This window comes from Triticum aestivum, chromosome 2B (genome assembly GCF_018294505.1).
Source record: "Triticum aestivum cultivar Chinese Spring chromosome 2B, IWGSC CS RefSeq v2.1, whole genome shotgun sequence".
NCBI classification, from domain to species: Eukaryota; Viridiplantae; Streptophyta; class Magnoliopsida; order Poales; family Poaceae; genus Triticum; species Triticum aestivum.
The window spans coordinates 730,117,427-730,139,195 of NC_057798.1; the positions used below are offsets into that span (position 1 = coordinate 730,117,427).

Here is a 21,769-nt window from a genome sequence, read left to right on the forward strand (position 1 = left end):
TGGATCCAATTTTTGTTCGTCTTCTTTTGTGTGGTTTCAGGTCTGGTCTTTCCAATCTATAACTCTCTTCATCGGCGATGGTTGCTACTCTCGTGTGCTGGTCCTTTGGGGTGTTAGCACGACGACTTCCTGACTGTCTACTACAACAAGGTTTTCCCGACTCCGGTGATGGAGTAGCGATGACGGCGGCGCGCCTTCGGCTCGCTTCAGTGTTTGTAGTCGTCGCTAGGTGGTCCATAGACCTAGTTGTAATTTTTATTACCTCTTGTGTTCTCTGTACTGCCATGATTGATGAATAGATTGGAAATTTCTCTCGCAAAAAAAGGAAAAAAAGAAAAGAAAAGGGAGTAGTGGGTGTCTCGCGTGGTGCAGAAGCCGGCTCCTATCTATGTGCACAGTGCGTGCTGGTTCTCCTTCCTTAGAAAATCAAAGCTGTACTTTACATCGAAACAATGGAAGTATGCAGCAGCACAAAGCTTGATTCCCAATTCTATTCTCGGCTACCTTTTTCTTTAGATGTTTGAATTGGCTTTCTGGACGAGTACATACAGTTGGCTAAAGCAAAAGCGGTCCTAAAAACATACTCCTAGAACGTACTCAAAATATTGTTCCACGTTGTTGGCTACTCCTTGGCGAGTTCATCTCATCGACCCCAGCTTGGTGCCCCGCGCGTCGACCACGTCCATGGTAATTGGACAGCTGCATGCCCACAAACATGCAGTGCAGCTATGTGGCGTGTCATGCCGCGCAAGTGCGTGCCACCGTCGCCTGTAGCGCGCGCTGTGCCGCACCCTGATGATGCCGCGCGAGCGCTCTGCACATGCACATGTAGTACAGGTGAGAGAGATGGTTCGATGCAAAATCACCTGCCGTGCGCGCGCCGGCCACTGGTACATCACTTTCTTGCTGGCCGCTTAATTCGCCGGCCGTCCGGTTGGCCGGCTTTCTAACCCCGAGTCGCCGCCGTTGAACCACTTCCTCGCCGCGCCGGCCAGCGCTGTTAATTCTCAGCCGCATGTGCGCTCCCACCGCAAATCCCTAGCCACTGTATGCACCGTCTCCTATCCTATGGGGCCAGCCAGAATTGTTGGTGTCCGTCACGCCGTACGGGCGCGGCGGCGGCATGCACGTGGCCCGGCCTCCCGCCCGACCGTCTCCGCCCACCAGCCGCGCTGGATTCGCGGCCCGCCTGCCGGGCCCAGTCGATCCTCTCACGACGACAAATATTCGGGATTATGCTGGGATCGGATTCCATGCATCGGTCGACAGCATTTTCAGCAAGATTACATCATGCCGGCAGCGGCAGGGTGAAAACGTCTAGACGACGTCTACTGTTGCGCGATGTTGCGGTAGAAATCGAGCGCGTCGATCGGCCGATTTGTATGCATACGGTAATGTTAACAGGCCATAATGACAGGCACTGTTGGCCTAACGAGAGGAACCCTCGATCGAACTCCACACTGTTGGCTAGCTACCCAAGCCAGTGGATGCCACATTAAACGCCTCCATCATACAACTCTGGGCTGCCGGCCGTAGACATCAGAGTATGTATTCAAGTTAATCCTTAAAACCTCCTCCAAGATAACGGGCGGGTGGGCGGGCAGGTCTCATGCTGGCTACAGCTTGCGATAGCTCTACGACCACGACGCCACCCACAATTGTCCAACGAGTCCCGGACACAATAGACAATTAGCTGAACAATTGCTGGTTTTTCCTTTCTCTATAAGTAGAAGTGCATTAACAAGTAGACGCTGCCCCCCTATGATTAGCTCGCAACTAATGGGCCGGCACATGACTGCTAACCACGCCAATCAATGGGGAATTAAGAGGCAGCCGGACGTCGTCAAGCAAAGCCGGGCATGTACGTTTCACTACAAGAAAATATATCATTTGCCACCAGATATTTTGTCACCAAGCGGTTTGGTGGCTGAAGATGTACTAATTGCAACCAGCTAATTAGTTCCTTGGTCACCATAGGCCTATGTGTTGTACCCTGACGACTTTGTATCCAGTGGAGAAATAGCAACCAAGGGCTAATATGCAAAAAGGCAAGTCACCTTCCTAGCGTCTCTCCAAATCCCCCAAATCAGATCGACATCCCTGGCGGCGGCCGACGCGTTCCTTGGTGGCTGACTCGTCCCTGCCGGCGGAGGGGGCGGCGGAAGGCGGAGGGCGCGCTCCCCGCGGCGGCTGGCGTTTTCCTCGCGGCAGAAGAGAGGGGGCTCTTCCTTGCGGCAGCGGCGGGCGTGTTCCTCGCGACGGCGGCGGCGACGGGCGTGTTCCTCGCGACGGCAGCGGCGGGCTTGTCCCTTGCGGCGGTGGTGGCAGCTCGGCTGCGTGGGGGAGGTGAAGCAGCGGCGGCAACGGCCGCGTGGTCGAAGGGAAGGGGCGCCTAGGGTTCCTCCTTCCCCAACCCCAACCAGCTCTGCAGGAACCGACGCCCCAAGCTCGCCAACGAGATCTCGCTCTCACCGTCAACACCAGAAAAAGCTTCAACCCGTAAGACTGATCTCCTCTCTGTCCTTGCCTCCTTCCCTGTGTCTCTCCATTAATTTCCTTGGAGTACTTGATGGCTAGATCATGCACTTCAAGTGTTTGTGGAAATGTGTAAGTAAAATATACATGTAGCTTACCGTTTGTGATTTGGAAACTGGCTTGGCCTACCATGTAGAGTTCGGTTGTGTGATTTGAATATAATGTCAATATTGGCTTGGTCCGGTTGATGCGTTGTGTAGAATAATGGCAATACTGAGAGTTAGATTATCCTGAGAGTTAGATTATCCTCTTCAAAACCAGAGTAGTAGAATAATGGCAATACTGCCGTGCCCAACCGGGCCATAATATACATATAGTCTTGGTTTTGCTTGTAGTAAAATATACAGCATAATGTTACTGCATATTGATACTTACACATCAGGACTTGTAGTATATTTTAGTAGTACAATGTTTAGAAAGGATATGCAGTTCTGTGATGACTATCTTCAAATACTGTTCTGTGAAGACTGTCTTTGTATAATGTTGTAGTATAATATTTGAAGACTGTCTTCGTATACAATTCTAGTATAAAGTTATAGAGTTCCATGGCTGCTGTTGTTGTGATATTAAATTTTAGTATAATGTTACTGCATATAAAATAATTACATAAGCAAGCTGCGTGTTTAGTTTGATAAAGTACAAGTTTTCTTTTGAAAATACAGTGGCAATGTGACATATATATGGGGTACTGTAGGATTGTTATTTTGATAAATATAAGCCTGATTTAACCGAAATTCAGTAGATCAATTAGTTTATCATGTCGGGTGGACTGGTTGAAAATGATTGACATAGCTAGCCTGATTCCTTTCGTGATTGAGGTGTTTACCGGCAGATATAATGATTTGTAGCTAATGTGGTTATGTTGTTATATTTTACATTTCTAGTACTTTGGTTCACTTGTAGAGTGCTTGTGCAGGAAAAGATATAGTATGGATAAGAGTTGGATGAGGTTGCCTGATAGGTTTTCAAGTGATTACATTTCAGGGGTGAATGCATTCATTGATTTTGCTTGTCAACATAACAGCGGCAATGATAAGATGCGTTGCCCTTGTGAAACTTGTATGAATATAAGTCAGCAGAGTGTTAGTCAAGTTCGAACCCATTTGTTATTGTATGGCATACAAACTTCGTACACAAAATGGATATTCCATGGAGAACAAGTTAGCAATGATGAAGACCAAGTTGATGAGTCACTTGAAGATGAGGAAGATCTTGATGATTTTGATGGATTTGATATGGTCCAAGATCTGCTAGGAGATACCCATAGAGCCACGGTTGGGGTTGACGAGCAAGAGAACCATAATCCTGCTGGAGGTAGCATTCCGGAGCCCAATGAGTCATCGACCAGATTTGACGGCTTGCTGAGAAGTTCACAACGTGAGCTATACCCGGGCTGCAAAGGCCACTCGGTGCTATCCTTTGTTTTAAAGCTGGTACACCTCAAAGATCTTAACCATTGGAGCAACAAATCTTTTGACATGTTACTCAAGCTTCAGAAGGAGGCTTTGCCAGCCGGTAACTCGCTTCCAGCCACGTACTATGAAGCAAAGAATATGTTGAGAGATCTAGGGCTAGGTTATGAAAGTATTGATGCTTGCATAAATGATTGTGTTCTATTCTGGAAGGAGCATGAGGACAAGGATGAGTGCCCAGTTTGTAAGGAATCGAGGTGGAAGACACAGAAGGGCAAGGGGAAGCAAGTACCTCAGAAAGTGTTGCGCTACTTTCCCTTAATCCCTAGATTACAACGGCTGTTCATGAACAAGGAAATAGCTTCAGATTTGCGTTATCATAGGGATAAGAGAGTTGTCGAACCAAATGTGTTGAGGGGTCCTCCGGATGGCGATGCTTGGAAACATATGGATAAGAAATATCCCTGGCTGGAAGAAGACCCTCGCCATTTGCGGCTCGGGGTTGGCACCGATGGTTTCAACCCATTTGGAATTATGAGTAGCTCATATAGTGTGTGGCCTGTCATTGTAGTTGTGTATAACTTGCCTCCATGGAGAAGCATGAAAGAGCCCTTCCTGCTCATGACATTATTGATCCCTGGGAAGAAGTCACCGGGAAGGGACATTGATGTGTATTTGAGGCCATTGGTTGAAGAACTAAAGCAATTATTTAATCTAGGAGTTGTTACTTTTGACGCTGTTGAAGGAGGTAGTTTCAATATGCGTGCAATATTGCTATGGACTATCCACGACCTTCCAGCACTAGGTTCAGTATTTGGGTATTCTACAATGGGCTACAAGGCATGCCCTGTTTGCCTAGATGGAACCTATTCGCAACCACTTCGAAGCAAAATTGGTTTCTTAGGCCATAGGAGGTACTTGCCTATTCGCCATAGGTGGCGCAAAAGTAAGGCCTTCAATGGTAAGAAAGAGAAAGCGTTGCCACCAAAACAACTATCTGGGAAAGACATTTTTGAATTGCTGCAGAAGTTAGATCATCTCCAGGGCTTCAAATAAGGAAAACACCCTGGAAATAAGAAAAGAAAGGCATCTTCAAAGGACATGCCAGGGAAAAATTTCACAAAGATGAGCATCTTGTTTGAGCTACCATATTGGAAGGATCTGAAATTGCCACACAATCTTGATGTCATGCACATTGAAAAGAACATTTGTGAGAGCTTATTCGGGACTTTATTAAACATAGATGGCAAGTCCAAGGACACACTTAAGGCCCGCAAGGACTTAGAAGACATGAATATCAGAGCAGATCTACACTTGAATGATACGGGAAGTAGCGTAGAAAAGCATCATGCATGGTACACATTAACCAGAGATGAGAAACTTGAGTTTCTGCAATCCCTAGAATTTATTTGCTTCCCAGATGGATTTGCTGCAAATATATCAAAAGGTATAAGTAAAGATGGGAAATTAACTGGGTTGAAGACACACGACTACCATATTCTTCTTAAAAATATCACATATTATGCTATTCTTAAAAATATATATGTCCTGGATTACCCCAATGATCGACATGTTGCTTTATTTGAGTGTGAACGGTATGATTTAGAGAGTAACAAGCCTGTGAGTATAGCTAGTAATACATGTATACATTTTCAACAATCTTTTGAGGCCAGGATATAGACCTGCTCCAACTTCTTCTTCTGATGGAAATGGTATGATCAGTTTGCCTCTGCTTCAAACAATCAAAATACTATGTGATTTGGCAAATTTCTTCATGATCTTAATCTTGATGGTCCAAATTTGTGAATCACAGGCTCTCTGGTGTCGGATGGAGGGTCCAGGTATTCTTGATCAGGTTGCTAGCTTTATTTTGTGTTGTTTACCTCACCAACCAAACGCGCTCCTGCAGTGCTTTCCCCTGGCCGGCACGATTCAATGCTGCACTTTCCCTGCTTTTCGTGCCTGCTACCACATCTCAAGAAAGGCACATTGCATTGCCCATTAATTGTCTGCCTTACCTAGTCATTCTATTAGTTAATCCCCAACACAAGCTTGTCTTTCTCGTCTTGGGCGAATGACACGGCTTGGCACTAGTTAACTTGCCATTTCTTCATTGACGATTAGCTAGCCTTAAACACTACTGGCCTCTGAATTTTTGGGTGTGCCGGTGCACCTAGATCCACCCCGTTGCTTCTTCAAAATGCCAGATCAATCTACTTATCTGACTGAATTCTCTTGACCACATTTACTCTCGCTTAGTCGAGTTCTGCCACCACCCATGCACTCTGGTTATTAACACCAGTTTAAGTTAATTTAATGCGCTCATTTTTATTTGATTAGTTTGCAGCGACGCTGATAATATTAAGTGTACGTACATTAGCTCAAGTCTTGGATGTAATCACGTATGCAGTCTGTTTACTTTTGCTAGACCTGACCTGACCATGTTCCTTAATGTTGGTTTCACACCGATTCGTTAGTTCATTATCCAGCGGTGTCTCTTGGTGGACAATTGGATAGTTATTGGTTTCGACCCATGGGAGTTGGAGAATAATGTGATTCAGAGTTAGCTACGTACAAATGTATAGTAGAAATTAAAAGTAGGTAGGTGGCAAAGTAGGTAGGTGATTCAGAGTTAGCTACGTACAAATGTATTTCCTGTGTATGTGTGCAGTTTTTCTTCCTGTGATGTTGTTGAGCTTCTGAGCTATGGCAAAGCTGATCAAGTGACTGGCAATTTGGTGTCTCTAGCTTAGTTTATTGGCATGCTTGCACTCTTTCTGATGTTTGTTATGTCTGGTGTTGTTAATGAAATAACATGTGCTCTGGCCACCATTATATAGGAGATGACCTTGGAGGAGCAGCGGAAAGCAATACTCGCGCTAAAGACTGAGAAGAGAAAACTAGTTGGATCTAAAGAAAATTTAGTGTACAAATGCTAAATGTAATGTTTGGATCATATTGGGGTCTACTGATTGGATCATATGTTCAGATCAGTACTAAACGTGGTACTGTACTTTGCAAATGCTAGAGTGGTATTTCCTACTTGCAAAACAAAATTCAGTTTAGCATGTAATGTTTGGATCATAAGTTTACAAATGTTGATTCTGAACTTCTGAATGTTGATTCTGAACTGCCAAATGTCTAAAATTCTGAGATTTCTTGCATACTGCAAATGTCAGCGTGTGACAATATATTGTACCTATGATATAGTTGCTTTCTCATGCCTGTAGTTACCAAGGTTTATAGTTTTCTGGTTACAAAATATGTCTAGTCTCCAACATGTAGTTGGTCTCTACATTCTTTTAGTCACCAAGCCTTGGCTGGTCACTTGATATCTCTAGCCACTAACCATGTACATGGTCGCTGTACATTTTTAGCAACCAAGTCGTCCATGGTCTCTAGATGTCATCAGTCACCAAGTCTCCCTTGGTCCCTAGATGCCATTAGTCACCAGATTTGGTTGGTAGCTATTGGTATGACATTTAGTGACCAGGGTTCTCAATGTTGGTCGCTCAATATCTATAGCGACTAGACTATAGCCACCACGAAGCGACCAAGTAGTGTTGGTACCAATAGACCACTAGCCACCAATTTTGTACCTTTAGCAACCGATCACCTTGGTGGCTAAAACTCATGTCTCTAGTAGTGTTTTGCAGTTTGCAGGACAGATAATTAGCTAGCTACTCCCTCCGTTTCTAAATATAAGTCTTTTTAGATATTTCAATATGGACTACATACAGATGTATATAGACATAGTTTAGAGTGTAGATTCATCTATTTTGCTTCGCATGTAATCCATATTGGAATCTCTAGAAAGACTTACATTTAGGAACGAAGGGAGTATATAGCTAGAAGAATCGAACGGAAGAAAAGAAATAAACTAGCTAGGGTATAAATGGATGATGGGCATGGCGTGTTACTTTCAGGAAGAGAAAAGAGAGAGGGGTTGAGTGTTTTGTAAGGCATGCTAGCTACATGCAAGCATCACGATTTTGAGTTGATAACTGGAGCAAAGTTGTTGACTGATCATCAGGTGTAACCACCGGCCACGCTGCCCACGTTGCTAGTGCTAAGCTATAGCTAAAGATGAGTGGGTAACGTACTCCATATACATCATGCGTATGTTTGGTGTTTCAATTGTCGATTTCCCTAGCTAGCATGGCAGATTTGGACATTGGCAAAATTGAAACAGGTTTGTACTTAATTCGAGTCCCACAAGGTGTTGATTATGTCTGGCTCAACAACCTGAGCCATCTGATGTGTAAGCATTGAGATTTGTGCGGGGTAGATAGATTTGTGATCAGACGACTAGTAGCATCGACTTAGACAACATTGATGTAAAGTGTAAATAGACCCACATGAAAAAACATTTCTCAAGCATTAGGAGTTACTAACTCCTCCTCAATATAATATAAGCCGTTTTTAAGCAAAAATATAAGCTACTTTTGTAGGCTATTTTGAGATGGAGGTAGTAAAACCTAACGTGCCTCTTCCCATGACTTTTGCACGTTAGGTATGGTCGATTAACTGATGAATATCGTCTTATGCATGCATGTGGGCTAGGGTACGCTTTAGGGGACCAAATCAATGAGGTAAACGAAATGGGGCCCTGTTGTAATCTCCCAAAGCGGGATCCCGTCTCATATATATACTCCTGCTTCTAGGAACCTTCTACCGCCAAAGGCGCCTGATCATGAACGACAGCATCTATCTACATCCATGCCATATCACGGAACATGCATGCTCATATGTATCGTACTTTATTTGTAACTTGTTGGGTCCTCATTGGCCGGCCATATGTTTATTTCCCACGTTGTAAAGCCCTTGCATGCTTTAAAATTGTACTCCCTCCGTTCCGAAATGTAAGTCTTTTTAGATATTTCACTACAAACTACATACGAATGTATATAGACATAGTTTAGAGTGTAGATTCACTCATTTTGCTTCATATGTAGTCTATAGTGAAATCTCTAAAAAAGACTTATATTTAGAAACGGAGGGAGTAGGTTATTAAGCAACTCACCCGCTATGTTTTACCAATTGCGTGCATTGACCTAAATGTATCCCTGTCATCTTCTTCTTCTTCTTTTTGGTGGGCAATTAACCTTTTTGGTTGCACTAATTTCTTGCATGGTGAGAGGGACATGGCGTTAGGTTTTGGAACGATGTAGTATAATGTTAGTTAGCTTCCTTCCGTGTCATAGTGCACGAGCTCAACATGGACAATGCCATGTGAAAAGTTGGTGTTCCAAAGGACCAAAATGGAAGCATGCATGCCTATCGTTAGTTGGGATAAGCTTACTAACTCTTTTGATTCTTACATCTGCTAGCTTTATTAGCACCATTGTAAAAAGGTGTAATTAAACACCAAAATGAAGTTGATCTAAATTTGTGGCCACAATCTACCACCTCCTAGCTTTACAGATTGATAGTCAGAGTTTTACCTTGGAGGCTATATGTCGATGTCCAAAGAATACACATTTGTGATAAGAGGGACATTCCTAAATATAAGCCTTTTTAGAGATTCCAATACAGACTACACACGGAGCAAAATAAATGAATCTACATTCTAAAATACGTTTATATACATCTGTATGTAGTCCGTATTAAAATATATAAAAAGGCTTACATTTAGAAACGGAGTGAGTACCATGCATCGATAATGCCGGATGGTACTTAGGAGCACTTTCACTCCTTTTTACCATAAAACATTTCTTTAAAAAAATCCATTCTTCAAAGAACTCCTCACAATTCTCACATGTAGGTGACTTTCAAGTCTCGTGAAAAAGAAGAACTTACATTCATATGCGCTGAGGTAAAAAAATAAACACAAGCTCTCACGCAAAAAAAAGAGTAAACACAAGGTTTTTCACAAACTAAACGAGACGATTTTTACCTCCTTATTCTTGCTTTATTCATGCAGATGTACAAAGCAACGTTTTTTTCAGAAAAAAATTGATAGTACATAGTTCAACTTAGTAACAACAAGCCAAAAAGTTTGGTTATTTTTTATTTCTTTAATTAATTATTTTTTTAAATAGAGCATGTGAGTTTGGGGGTTGGAACATGTGCCCTATTGCCACTTTGTTAAACTGTAACGATGGTTTATATATCCATGCATTTAAATATACATCTTTACAAAATACGACAGGGCAAAGTTACATAGCTATCAAGCAAAAAATAAAATCAGTTGAACCTTTGAGCTTATACATGTCTACACATATAGACTTTCACTGTATATTGGACTGTCCTATATTTTTTTGCATATCTTGGGATAATGCGAAAACAATTTTTATGATCTAACTCATTCGTATACATGACGATCAAACTTCACATTTAAATATGAGAATGATATTAGAAGGTAGGGGGTATGCGTCAGTCAATTACTTATCTGTCTCTTATCAAGTACTGTAGCTTAAGTTTCAAAACTCCCAATAGCTAGCCTATTATACCCGAATGTTTCTTATGTTGTAGTTATCGGTTTTGCTATTTCTTAAGCGACTGAGAAATAACTATTTCTAATTCATTGGAAGTACCCTTCGATTCTGAAATTTGGATTTATGAAGTGCAAAATGATGAGAATATCTAGATCGGCCGGTTATCATGTCTGACTGTAAAATAACTATTCCTAAGTTGTGTATTTAATATTTTGAGTTGCAAAACTGTGTAAGACAGGGCCGTCCTGTGTTATTGTGGTAGCTAATATATGGAGACCTTGATGTATATGGAGCTACATATCATGAGTACTAACTAAACTTGGAATGTAGTTTTTTTCTTCTTCGAAAGGAGATTGTGGCTTTGTCATCTAACTACAATAGTAGTACACTATGCAAATGACGGCAGAGGATTTGGCTTTGACATCTAATTACAGTATGATCCACAGTGCTCGCGATACAGTTCAGTTTCTACAATATGAAAGAATGTACTGTGCTGTGCCCGGCAGCTCCAAGAACATGATGGATCCATATGCGGCAGCCATGGCCCATGACTAGACGAGTGCCGGAGCTAGCAGCGCGTACGGATCATTATCAGTTGGAGACTAGTTAATATCATGTGCTAATCATCATTATTGGGCTCAAGTTTATCGGAGCTAGCTAGGCAATCGTGTGGGCAGTTGGTAGCCACAGCTATTGTGCCTGGATTATCGAATAACCACTTGAAACCAATTCAATTCATTAGGAAGGAGCAGGACACGCACGCTTAAAGTTCTACTTTTGGGATTAGGATTGGGCAGAGGAGGAAGAGGACGCCTAGCTTACTAGCTATCTATCTTATGATATTTGATGGAGGGTTCCGTGTCGATCGATCCTCTGTTTACTATTATCTGAGTCCTAATTATCTTAAATGTTCAGGCAAGTAGTTAACCAACTACGCGTACATGTGCACTTTAATTAGCACCAATAATGGATCGTTACGGTGATTTACTTTCATATCTTTTGAATATTTCAGGTGAAGTTCATATTTTCTTGGACCGATGGAGAGCAGCTAGCTAACATATGCTCGACGATCAAGCACGTACGTCCCATGTAGCCCTATAAAGCAAGCAGTGACCGGACATACGTAGTACATGATTGTTCATGTCTCACATGGATGGAAAGGTTGGGGGTCGCCATACAGCGTCGCACACACGCACATATGCAAGCTCTTATCCCGTTGATGGGAACAGGTTAACAGTCCCACGTACGGGTGGCTAGGGCTAGCTACGTCGATCGACCGATTGATCGATAGATAGCGCTGCCGGTGCCGGGGTGCAAGTGCAACTGTGCAACGCTCATGCTGTGTTCCTCTTTGTTTTCTTTCTTGCACTGCATGCACGGATGCATGCATGATCGACCTCTCACCTTCCCTCTACATCGTTCTGTCTGGAGCTGTGCTGAAATGTGATTAGCAAGTCTTAACCATCGATCGGCCGGTCACAAGCAGGCGCTCGTGGGACGCCGAGGCTGATAGCTGGGCTCGGTTTAGACGTCCGACCGAACGGTGCACCGGATTGATTGATGATTATATCAGCAGCTTGCTAATCAATGTGTGTCGTCCGTCTCACACGCATGTGCGCTAGCTCTCTCCAAAGTCCAAGCAATATAACAACGGAAAAATATATACTACAATACGTACGACGACTGCCTTGTACGCGTCAACCCTAACTAACACCACCACACTTGAATTGATACCGTGTTATGCTTATACGTAGCTGTGGGGTCAAACCAAATACACTTCCCCTCTCTATCTCGTCTGATACTAATCGGCACCAAACGATTGGAAATCGAATCTTCTCCGGGTGATGAAAAGGGGCAGAATTTATGAGGGCGACTAGGATGAGCGGGCGGCTCTGCGACGTACGTACGCGTACTTGGAGACGAAAGAGAATACGGTGCAATCGATCGGGCGGTGGCCACGAAATTCGCAGCATTTTCTCTCTCTGGTCTAGGCCAAAAAATATATCCAGCCGAGGCGTGGGAGGGAGATAGGAGGAGGGAGGCGGGTGGGGCAGGCCACCCCCATGTGCGCTCATGTGGTGGTTCGCGGCACCTGGGCCCACCACCCACCACGCACGTACACCACCGCCATCACCCCCCTCCCCTCCCAACTTGATTCCCATCCATGTTTCTCTCTCCTGACGTCTCATCGGGGCCGGCTGTCAAGCCGCAGCGGCACGCAGGCGCCGTTGCGTTGCGTTGCGTTGCGTTGCGACCAACGGAAACGAAACGAATCGCGGCTCCCATCCCGTCCCCCATGTTACCCCTACACCGTAGCTAGCTTAGCTTAGCTTTAGCCATTAGCTATCTATCTATATCTATCCGCCGCACGCACCAAAGTGCACGCGACATGTGCAGTGCAGGCAGCTCCTCGACAAGGAAGATTTGGTGATGCCATCCACTGATCATGCATACATACTCTACATGGGCGGTCATTAGGGGCTGATGATATACGTGCCTATACGGTGCATGTTGCCACGTTCGAAACGGGAGTTTGAAAGGAATCCCGTTAGTCGATTGCTTGTTTTTACAAACACAGTACATACACAGACGCTAATACATATGCATTACTTGATCGCTTGCTTTGCTTACACGCATGCAGCTCCCGCCGGCCGGCCGGATCGGCGGTTTAATTAACGGGTTGGTTAATGCTTTTTTTCTGATGCGACGATGATGATGCGGATGGCAACATGCCGCTGGTGCTGAAACGGAAAAGTGACGGCCAAGTACACCAGTTTCCACGACCAAAAGGCAAAGGATAAGGTAGGAGACGATCGATCTTCGCCATGCTATTCTGTCTGGGTTATAACCTTTTTATTACCTGCCCCTTAACTGAAATTTTGTGACGACGTCGCCCCGTTAGTTGCAACATCGACATGCTTTCATAGAATTTTACATGATTCGGTATGACTAATGAGGACGCGCCTGAGAAGTCCATCCAATCAGTTGCCATGTCGTTTTTAATTACTGTCAACCTTTTATAGTTGGTAGAAATAACATAATGAGCTACCCGCAAAATAAATGTCAAAATAAGTTAAGATTGTCACGACGTCAGAAACCAATGGGTAACATGTGGCATGATTTTTTAAATTATTTTCAACGAAAACAGTCACAATATCACAACTAGGAGATAAAATTGGGATTTACACGTTTCATGAAACATTTCACATGGAAAAAAATTATAACTCCAAGAAATGTCGGTAGTCCTTTATGTACAAGACACATACAAACAGAGTGCGCACAACGCGCGATTCGATCTCACGATCGAACCTAGCGACTACGCCTCCTCACATGAGAACACAGGTGACTAGGGTTCCTCCTTAGGCCACCGCCAATTTCCCTCACCTTTGGGTGTGTTTCGGCGGCGGCGAGGGGAGGGAAACCCAAGTCTAGGGTGTCTTGTAGTATCCGGTTGCCCTAACTTTAGTTAGGGTTAACTTTAAGTGTGTTGATGGTGGTGGTGAGGCGATTGCGTTATCGGCAACGGGGGATAAGGTTTTCCTATCTCGTCCTCATTCCGACGATGACATTTTGCATTGATGGAGAGCATGTGACACTAGTAGAAAAAGGGCCTATAGTCCCGGTTGGTGAGGGCCTTTAGTCCCGGTTCATGAACCGGGACTAAAGGGTCGGTACTAATGCCCTGACCCTTTAGTCCCGGTTCAATCCAAAACCGGGACAGATGGGCTTCCACGTGGCCTGTCCGCTGAGCCCAGGCAGGAGGGCCTTTGGTCCCGGTTGGTGGCACCAACCGGGACCAATAGGCATCCACGCGTCAGCATTTCTGTGGCTGGGATTTTTGTTTTTTTTTGAAAAGGGGGGGGGGGGGGGGGGGGTTTTGGGGGGTTAATTTAGGTGTTTCATATATATTGTGCTATAGCTAGCTAATTGATAGAGAGAAGTGTCCTCTCATTTGTCCGTGCTTGGTCGACGCTACGTACCATACATACGTATAGAGAGGACTAGCTAGACACGCTAGCTAGCTAGTAAGCAAACAGAAGATCGTCATGAACATATATGCATACAGAGAGAAGTGATATCGACCACCTCTCCTTCTCCGAGAGATTGGTCGAACAACAAGTTCTCGTATATCTATCCGACACTACCGGCTACATATATACAATAATTATCTTTTACAAATATATAAGCTCCTAAAATACGGACGCGTGGTCCACATAGTATTCTCCGTCTTCAGCGATCACGTGGTCAAGAAAGAATGCCGCCAATTCCTCTTGAATTGCTCGCATGCGATCTGGTGCTAGGAGTTCATCCCGCATCCGAAACATCTAATTTTAAGAAGGGGTCAATACATATATATATATATATGAATGAATGAAACTCAACACAAATGATGGTAATAAAATAAAATTGTGAATATTGTTATTTACGCACTTCATATTGTTTGTCGGAGTAGCCCTGCTCACAGGTCGTGTGGCGGATGGACTCGCAAATGTAGTATCCACAGAAATCATTCCCTTGTTCCTGCCACAACCACTTTACAAGAAATAGAGGTCAATCAAACTGATAATTAGCAAGCATGCTAAATGGTATTGATGAAACTAGCGCTTGAATCACTAGGAGATTTCTTCAATACTTTGACACTATAGGAACCCTCTCGACCCCTCGGCGATCCTCGACCCCTTGAACCCTCGACGACCCTGGAACCCTCGACCCCTAGACGATCCTGGAACCCTTGATCCCTCGACCCTAGAACCCTCGACCCGGGATAATATAGACAACGCTTCAAGGGGGTAATACCGACAACGATGAGATACATACACGGGAGAAATTAATGTTATCGGGGAGGGGGTATATCGACCCCCCCACGTATTGAAGTTATCGGGAGGGGGTATATGGACCCCCCCCCCTCATGTTGAAGTTATCGGGAGGGGTATATCGACGATGACAGAGGAGAAGATCGAAGAAAAAAAGAAGAAAAAAAGAGGAGAAGAAGAAAGGAATAGAGAAGTAGAAGAAAAAATAGAATATTTTCTATTTTTTCTTCTTCTCCTCTATTTCTTTCTTCTTCTCCTCTTCTTTTTCTTCTTTTTCCTCTTCTTATTTATTTCTCCTCTTCTTCCTCACCTCTTCTTCTCCTTCTTCCTCTTCTTATTTTCCTTTTTCCTCTCCTTCTTTTTCTTCTTCTTCCTTCTTTCTAGCTAGATATATAAAACTTTTCTAAAAATGTAACTTTTGCATATATAAAACTTTTTTCTTCTTCTTCCTTTCTTCCTTCTCTTCCTTCGTCCTAAATATATAAAACTTTTCTAAAAATGAAACTAACCTAAAATTAATGTACTAAATCAGAGAACAATTGAAAACACCATGCATATTACAATTGAAAAAATACATACATTCATACAAAAATATATATAAAACAAGCATATATATATGAAAAAAATGAAAAAGGAGGGCGCCGGCGGCCGGACCAAGCTGCGGCGAGGATGGCGGGGTCGGGGCAGAGGCGCGGATGACGGCGAGGGCGGGCCGGGGCGGCGGCGTCGGGGCAGGGGCGCGGGCGACGGCGACGGTGGTGGGCCGGGGCGGAGCGCGTCGGGCCAGGGGCGGGCAGGGGCGGCGCGCGTCGGGGCAGGGGGCGGCGGGCGGGCGACGGCGACGACGGGCACGGGCGAGGCGACGGCGACGGCGGGGGCGACGGGCGGCGTCAGGGCAGCCTGGCGGCGTCGATGTGCTCGGCGTCGTCGGGGGGAAACTGGCGAGGGAAATCTGAAATTTCCCAAGTGTTTTCTTATATAGCAAGGGCATTAGTCCCGGTTCGTGCCACGACCCGGGACTAATGCCCCCCTTTAGTCCCGGTTGGTGCCACCAACCGGGACCAAAGGCCAATTTTCAGCAGCCCAAAGGGCGGGAAGCGGCGGCCTTTGGTCCCGGTTGGTGGCACCAACCGGGACTAAAGGGGGGCATTAGTCCCGGATCGTAGCACCAACCGGGACCAAAGGCCTGTGCTGCCCCGAACCTAATATTTAGTCCCACCTCGCTAGTTGAGAGGGAGGCGCACCTGTTTATAAGGTGCGGTGCGCCTTCCCTCTCGAGCTCCTCTCTTAAGCAGGCTTTCGGGCCTAACCCTGCAATCCGTGCCTGTGGGCCTACTGGGCCTTCTACGGGCCTGAATCCTGGCCCATGGTAGGGTTTCTAGTCGTATTCAGGCCGTGGGGGCTCAGTAGGTGGCACTTTTTTCCAGTTTTTTGTTTTGTTTTCTGCATTATTTATTTTCTTTTGTTTTTTTCTTTATTTTTTAATTCTTTTTGCTTTTAGTTTTAGAAAAAATATAAACTTTCTGTTAGTGCCATTTGTTTTTAAATTTGAAAACATTTTTTTGTTTTCTTTGTTGCTTTATTCATTTTATTTTGTTTCTACTTACAACAAAATACTTATTGTTGCTATTTTTATTTTTTTCCAGTTTTTTTTGTTTTGTTTTCTACATTATTTATTTTCTTTTGTTTTTTGCTTTATTTTTTAATTCTTTTTGCTTTTAGTTTTAGAAAAAATTATAAACTTTCTGTTAATGCCATTAGTTTTCAAATTTGAAAACACTTTTTTTATTTTCTTTGTTGTTTTATTCATTTTATTTTGTTTCTACTTACAATAAAATACTTATTGTTGCTATTTTTAGTTTTTTCCAGTTTTTTTGTTTTGTTTTCTGCATTAATTATTTTCTTTTGTTTTTTGCTTTATTTTTTAATTCTTTGAAATTTGTGTGAATAGTTAAATTGAATTCTTTGAAATTTGTGTGAATTTGAAGTTTGTGATTAACTTTACTAGTGCCATTATTTTTTCAGTTCTACTTAGAAATAAATACTTACAGTTTTTTGGTGATTTCTTTTTTCTTTTAGGTCACAAAAAATAAAAACTTCTCTGTTAGTGAACATAGATGCACTTATAGAGAAAATTAAACATAAATTCATAATCAATTTCTATTTATAAATTTAGGTCCAATTTCCTCTATAGGTGCATCTATTTTCACTTTGAGAGGAGATCAACAACACAGAGAGGGACGGGCTTATAAACAGGTGTGGGCGCCCTTCGGTTGGCGAGGTGGGACTAAAAGCTGGGTGCAACGAGGGCCAACCCTTTAGTCCCGGTTGGTGGCATGAACCGGGACTAAAGGTAACCCTTTGGTCCCGGTTCATGCCACCAACCGGGACCAATAGTGGTGGGCCAGGAGCCAGGACCATTGGTCCCGGTTCGTCCCACCAACCGGGACCAAAAGGTCCGGACGAACCGGGACCAATGGCCCACGTGGCCCGGCCGGCCCCCTGGGCTCACGAACCAGGGCAAATAGCTCCATTGGTCCCGGTTCTGGATTGAACCGGGACTAATGGGCTGAACTGGCCTGGGCCATTGCCCCCTTTTCTACTAGTGTGAATCTTCAGTTAGGGCAAGATCTTGGGCTCATTTTGGCTTCGTTTTGACTAGGTCATCGGCATTGCCCTACAAAGGGGATGATTTCTTCGTGTATTGTTCTCCTGTTCCTCCTCCGTATGATGAAGGGTGCGAGGTTTGTGTCTTCCATCTCTGTCTGGTAAGAGTTGGGGCTATCTTTCAGGCCTCCTCGGTGTCAGCTTCTCCATTATGGTGATTTGGCCAGATCATGATCACCGACGTCGTTTTGCCTACATCGATGACTCTCTGCAGGGCACCTGGATGCACAGGACACATGGTGCAGGATTTTTGTCCTTGTAATTTTCATTTACAGTTTAGTGTGTGACACCCTATCTATAAATGAAAAATGTGTGTTCTTTAACGTTGGGACATCGGGTCATTTTCTCTCTATGTATGCCCCTGTTTTTTGGCCATTGCTTCTTCAAGCTCTTGTGTGTTAACAAAGCTGCTCTGCTAAGGCGAAGACCTAGAGACAACGACTAGGTTTGCTCATGGTGCACCACCGACGGATGCAAAGGGAAGACGGTGCTGATTTATTTAAGAACTTACATGTAATTTCTTATATTTGTAAGGGCTGATTTTGATCTAATGTACTCCCTCCGTCTGAAAATACTTGTCATCGAAATGGATAAAAAGAGATGTATCTAGAACTAAAATACGTCTAGATGCATCCCCTTTTATTCATTTTGATGACAAGTATTTCCGGACGGAGGGAGTACCACCTACGGGTTTTTGGCAAGACAAAAAAAAAACAGAGCTTGCACATGGTTTTAGCTCACCTTGGTCCCTCGTTGATCTGCATCAGCGGAGGTTCATCTCTTGCTTGCCGATATATTAATTGGCGTCCGGCCTGGCTAGTTGCTCTGGATGCATGCATGCATGCACCAAGGCATGAGTTACCTGCCCATCCAGAGTAGACGCGTGCGAGATGATCGAGCTAGCTCACATGCGCATCCGACCGCCGTCCGACCGGAGTTGTTCCTGTATCCCGCCATATCTCGCACGACGCACCCATTTAGCTCACGCATCACATGCATGGGCTCGCCGCTCGCCGGCAGAAGAGAGAGTTGTTCACTGGCTCTTCCTAGCATGCATTCCCTCCCTGTGACTACTAGCTAATTAATCTAGCTTTCCTGGTAACCACCACACTCGATCACATCACATGCACCCCTCTCACCAATTATTTCTTTCATTTCTTTGAGAAATGTACATACACTCATTGGCCTTGTCCCTGGTTGTCAACTGGGTATTATAAGACACGCACCGGATCCTCCCAGGACATCACATTTTGTGTCAGAGCCGTGTTTCTCGGGCTCTCTCTCCACCATCACAACAGCACAAAGGCGGCAGCGGCATCGCGCGCGGCCCCATTGCTCTCCCCGCTTTGTGTCAGACACCAAATCTTCCTCACCTTCTTCTTCCTCTCTCTCTCCCCCACCCAATCTCCTCCTCCCCCACGACCGCCCCTCCTGCCTTTTAAGCCACGCGCCCGCGCCCCCCGCGTACGCCTCCCGCCTTTCCTCTCCCTCATCACCCTCTCCTCCTCCTCCTCCTCTCTTTCTCTCTGCGAGCGAGGTGTGGTGAGTTGAGGTGAGTTGAGGATCTTGGGTGGACGAGCCGTTTGATGGACGCCAAGGGCGCGACGGAGAGCTCAAACCCTAACCGCGTCGTTACCAGCTCATCCGCTGCAGCGGCGTCGGCCTCGGCGCCGACGAAGCGCATGCTGGCGTTCCACTTCCTGCGCGCGCTCTCCCGGATCCACGGCGCGGCCGGCCCGGCCAGGCGCCGCACGCGCACCATACGCCGCGCCGCCTACTCCTCCATGGCCCGCGCCACCGGGCCGCGCCGCGCATGGAGCCGCGCGCTGCTGCTCCAGGCCCAGGCGCGCGCGCGGAGATCCAGGGCGGAGACGTCGAGGCGGGCCGCGGTGCTCGTACGGAGGCGCGTCGTCGCCGGACCGGCAGCAGCAGCACCACGCGCCGCCGCCGCTCCTGTCGTCGGACACGGGCAGGCATCGTCGGCGGCTGCTCGTGCGGCGCTGGTCCCTCCGCCCCCTCCGGCACGGCAGGCGGGGGAGCCGGCCAGGAGCGACGCGCTGCGGCGGCTCGTCCCGGGAGGCGCCGGGATGGAGTACTCCAGCCTGCTGGAGGAGACCGCCGACTACGTCCGCTGCCTCCGCGCGCAGGTGCAGCTCATGCAGGGCCTCGCCGACCTCTTCTCCTGCCAATGATTCATCCAGTCCGTCATCATCATCATCATGCATCCTCCGGTCGATCGAGTAATTCTAAATTATCACTTCTTCCTGCACGTACCATCCATGGATTGAAATCATACGATGCTGCTGCGGTGCGGCCTCCATGATATCGATCCATGGATCTCTTGTTCATGTGACATGAGATTGGTCAATGCATCGATCGCGCATGATCAACATAGAGGATTACCTGCCGGCAGGGGAGAGTTAGGTACGGTGGAGGTGGAGGAAGATTGGTGGAGTATATATGCTGAGCTGCTGGCAAGGTGAATTATTAGTAGGTGAGAAAAGATTGGGTGTAGTATGCATTTGTATAGGTTGGGGACACATTGGAACCACACCAGAAAATACAAAGGTAATTAATTGTAACATATAAAGAGATAATCGATCGATATGGAGTTACGTATATACTAGTGCAATGTTGTTGGGTTAATTACTTCATTGATCTACGCATAATATGTTCTTGATTGAACTACATATATATGCTAGATGGGTGCTATATGTTGTTGGGTTAATTACTTCATTGATCTACGCATACCATGTCATGTGGGTGCTATATATCTTGAAGCTATAGATGTGTAGGTTATGAGGCATATCTATACTCTTCCCTTCCTGTTACCTTTTCTCTTGTAGGTCTATCTGTGAATTCTGATTGGTGAACAAGGTAATTAATTAGGGGAACTTTACCATGCATGCCTACACATGCAGTTCCATGCACGAAAGCATAGCAATGTTTCCTTCCATGCATCCTGATGCATGTGACAGATTGTATATTGCTGTTGAGCTAGCTAGACTCATATGTTGATTGCTCTAGAATCAAAGAGTAGTTCCCTCTTCCCTGCACATGCATCCATGTATAGCTGGATGATGCTCTAGCTAGATATATAGCTAGCTGCCTTTTGCCTTGTGATTAGAGTGCTTGAGGGGTGGTTATGCTTAGATTGTTTGGTGGAGTGTTTATTATCCAAGCTCCTCCCAAACTTGAGAAAGTGGGATCCACAATCCATGGAAGGCAGGGGTTTGATAGTCTTTGAGCTGGAGAAGACATAACTTGTAGCCAAAGGGACCTAAGACATTCTCTCCATCGGCGGTTAGCATCTTTTGATTAAAGTGCCTCCCTTTGGTTTTTCCCTTTGAAATCATCTTCTCTCTCTCTCAACTACCAACATATACCTGTTCCTTTTTAGGTGCCACCGGAGTATTCCGTGTGTGTACTTGATGCTGGTCTTCTCTGTTTGCTTCTCCTTTTGCCGTGTTCTTAGTTGTCTTCAGACACATGCATGCGTTCCATGCTTGTTTTCTTTATGGGGGTTAAGAATCTCAAAGGCTTGATGTTGCTTCTTTTGCATGTCTCAGTTCACACAAAGGAAAGTAATTAGGCTGCATGTCATCTCATCTGATACTTATACACCGAACATTTAGCTTAACTCATGGTAAACAATATGAGTACAAAATACAGAACGTTGGAGTCACTATATAGACATGAAATATATATATGCATGTGTGAGATTATGCACTATTCCACATATCTCAATTGCATGTAATTTCCTGTATGTGTGCCACTTCTTTGATTTTATACCTATTGAGCTTATTTTGGGCAAAAGTTTTATAGTTTCCACTTGCATATGATTATTTCCACTTACCTATAACAATACACTTTTTTTTCTGATAGTATGTTAGTATTATATTTT

The 21,769-nt window shown here is 45.1% G+C and overlaps 2 protein-coding genes across 4 annotated transcripts; both read left to right on the forward strand.

Moving 5' to 3' along the window:
* Positions 1-1,910: 1,910 nt before the first annotated feature.
* On the forward strand, positions 1,911-7,111 carry LOC123046999 (uncharacterized). 3 transcript variants are annotated; one of them, XM_044470476.1, is made up of 4 exons: positions 2,016-2,499; positions 3,452-5,659; positions 5,761-5,802; positions 6,788-7,111. In XM_044470476.1, the coding sequence occupies exon 2, from the start codon at positions 3,465-3,467 to the stop codon at positions 5,001-5,003; it is 1,539 nt and encodes a 512-aa protein (XP_044326411.1). In that variant the 5' UTR covers positions 2,016-2,499; positions 3,452-3,464; the 3' UTR covers positions 5,004-5,659; positions 5,761-5,802; positions 6,788-7,111. The 3 variants fall into 3 exon arrangements, 2 of the variants coding, with proteins under 2 accessions (XP_044326411.1, XP_044326412.1); XM_044470477.1 differs by having other exon boundaries at positions 5,761-5,788; XR_006422717.1 differs by lacking the exons at positions 3,452-5,659; positions 5,761-5,802 and having other exon boundaries at positions 1,911-2,499.
* Positions 7,112-19,091: 11,980 nt separating this feature from the next.
* LOC123047000 (transcription factor IBH1) lies at positions 19,092-20,511 on the forward strand. Its single transcript, XM_044470478.1, has one exon. It carries the CDS (start codon positions 19,452-19,454, stop codon positions 20,055-20,057), a length of 606 nt encoding a protein of 201 aa, XP_044326413.1. The 5' UTR covers positions 19,092-19,451; the 3' UTR covers positions 20,058-20,511.
* Positions 20,512-21,769: the final 1,258 nt, after the last annotated feature.

What these genes read in the sequence shown, in the direction of transcription:
- LOC123046999 (XM_044470476.1), top strand. Translation starts at nt 3,465, where the DNA reads ATGGATAAGAGTTGGATGAGGTTGCCTGATAGGTTTTCAAGTGATTAC.
- LOC123047000 (XM_044470478.1), top strand. Translation starts at nt 19,452, where the DNA reads ATGGACGCCAAGGGCGCGACGGAGAGCTCAAACCCTAACCGCGTCGTT.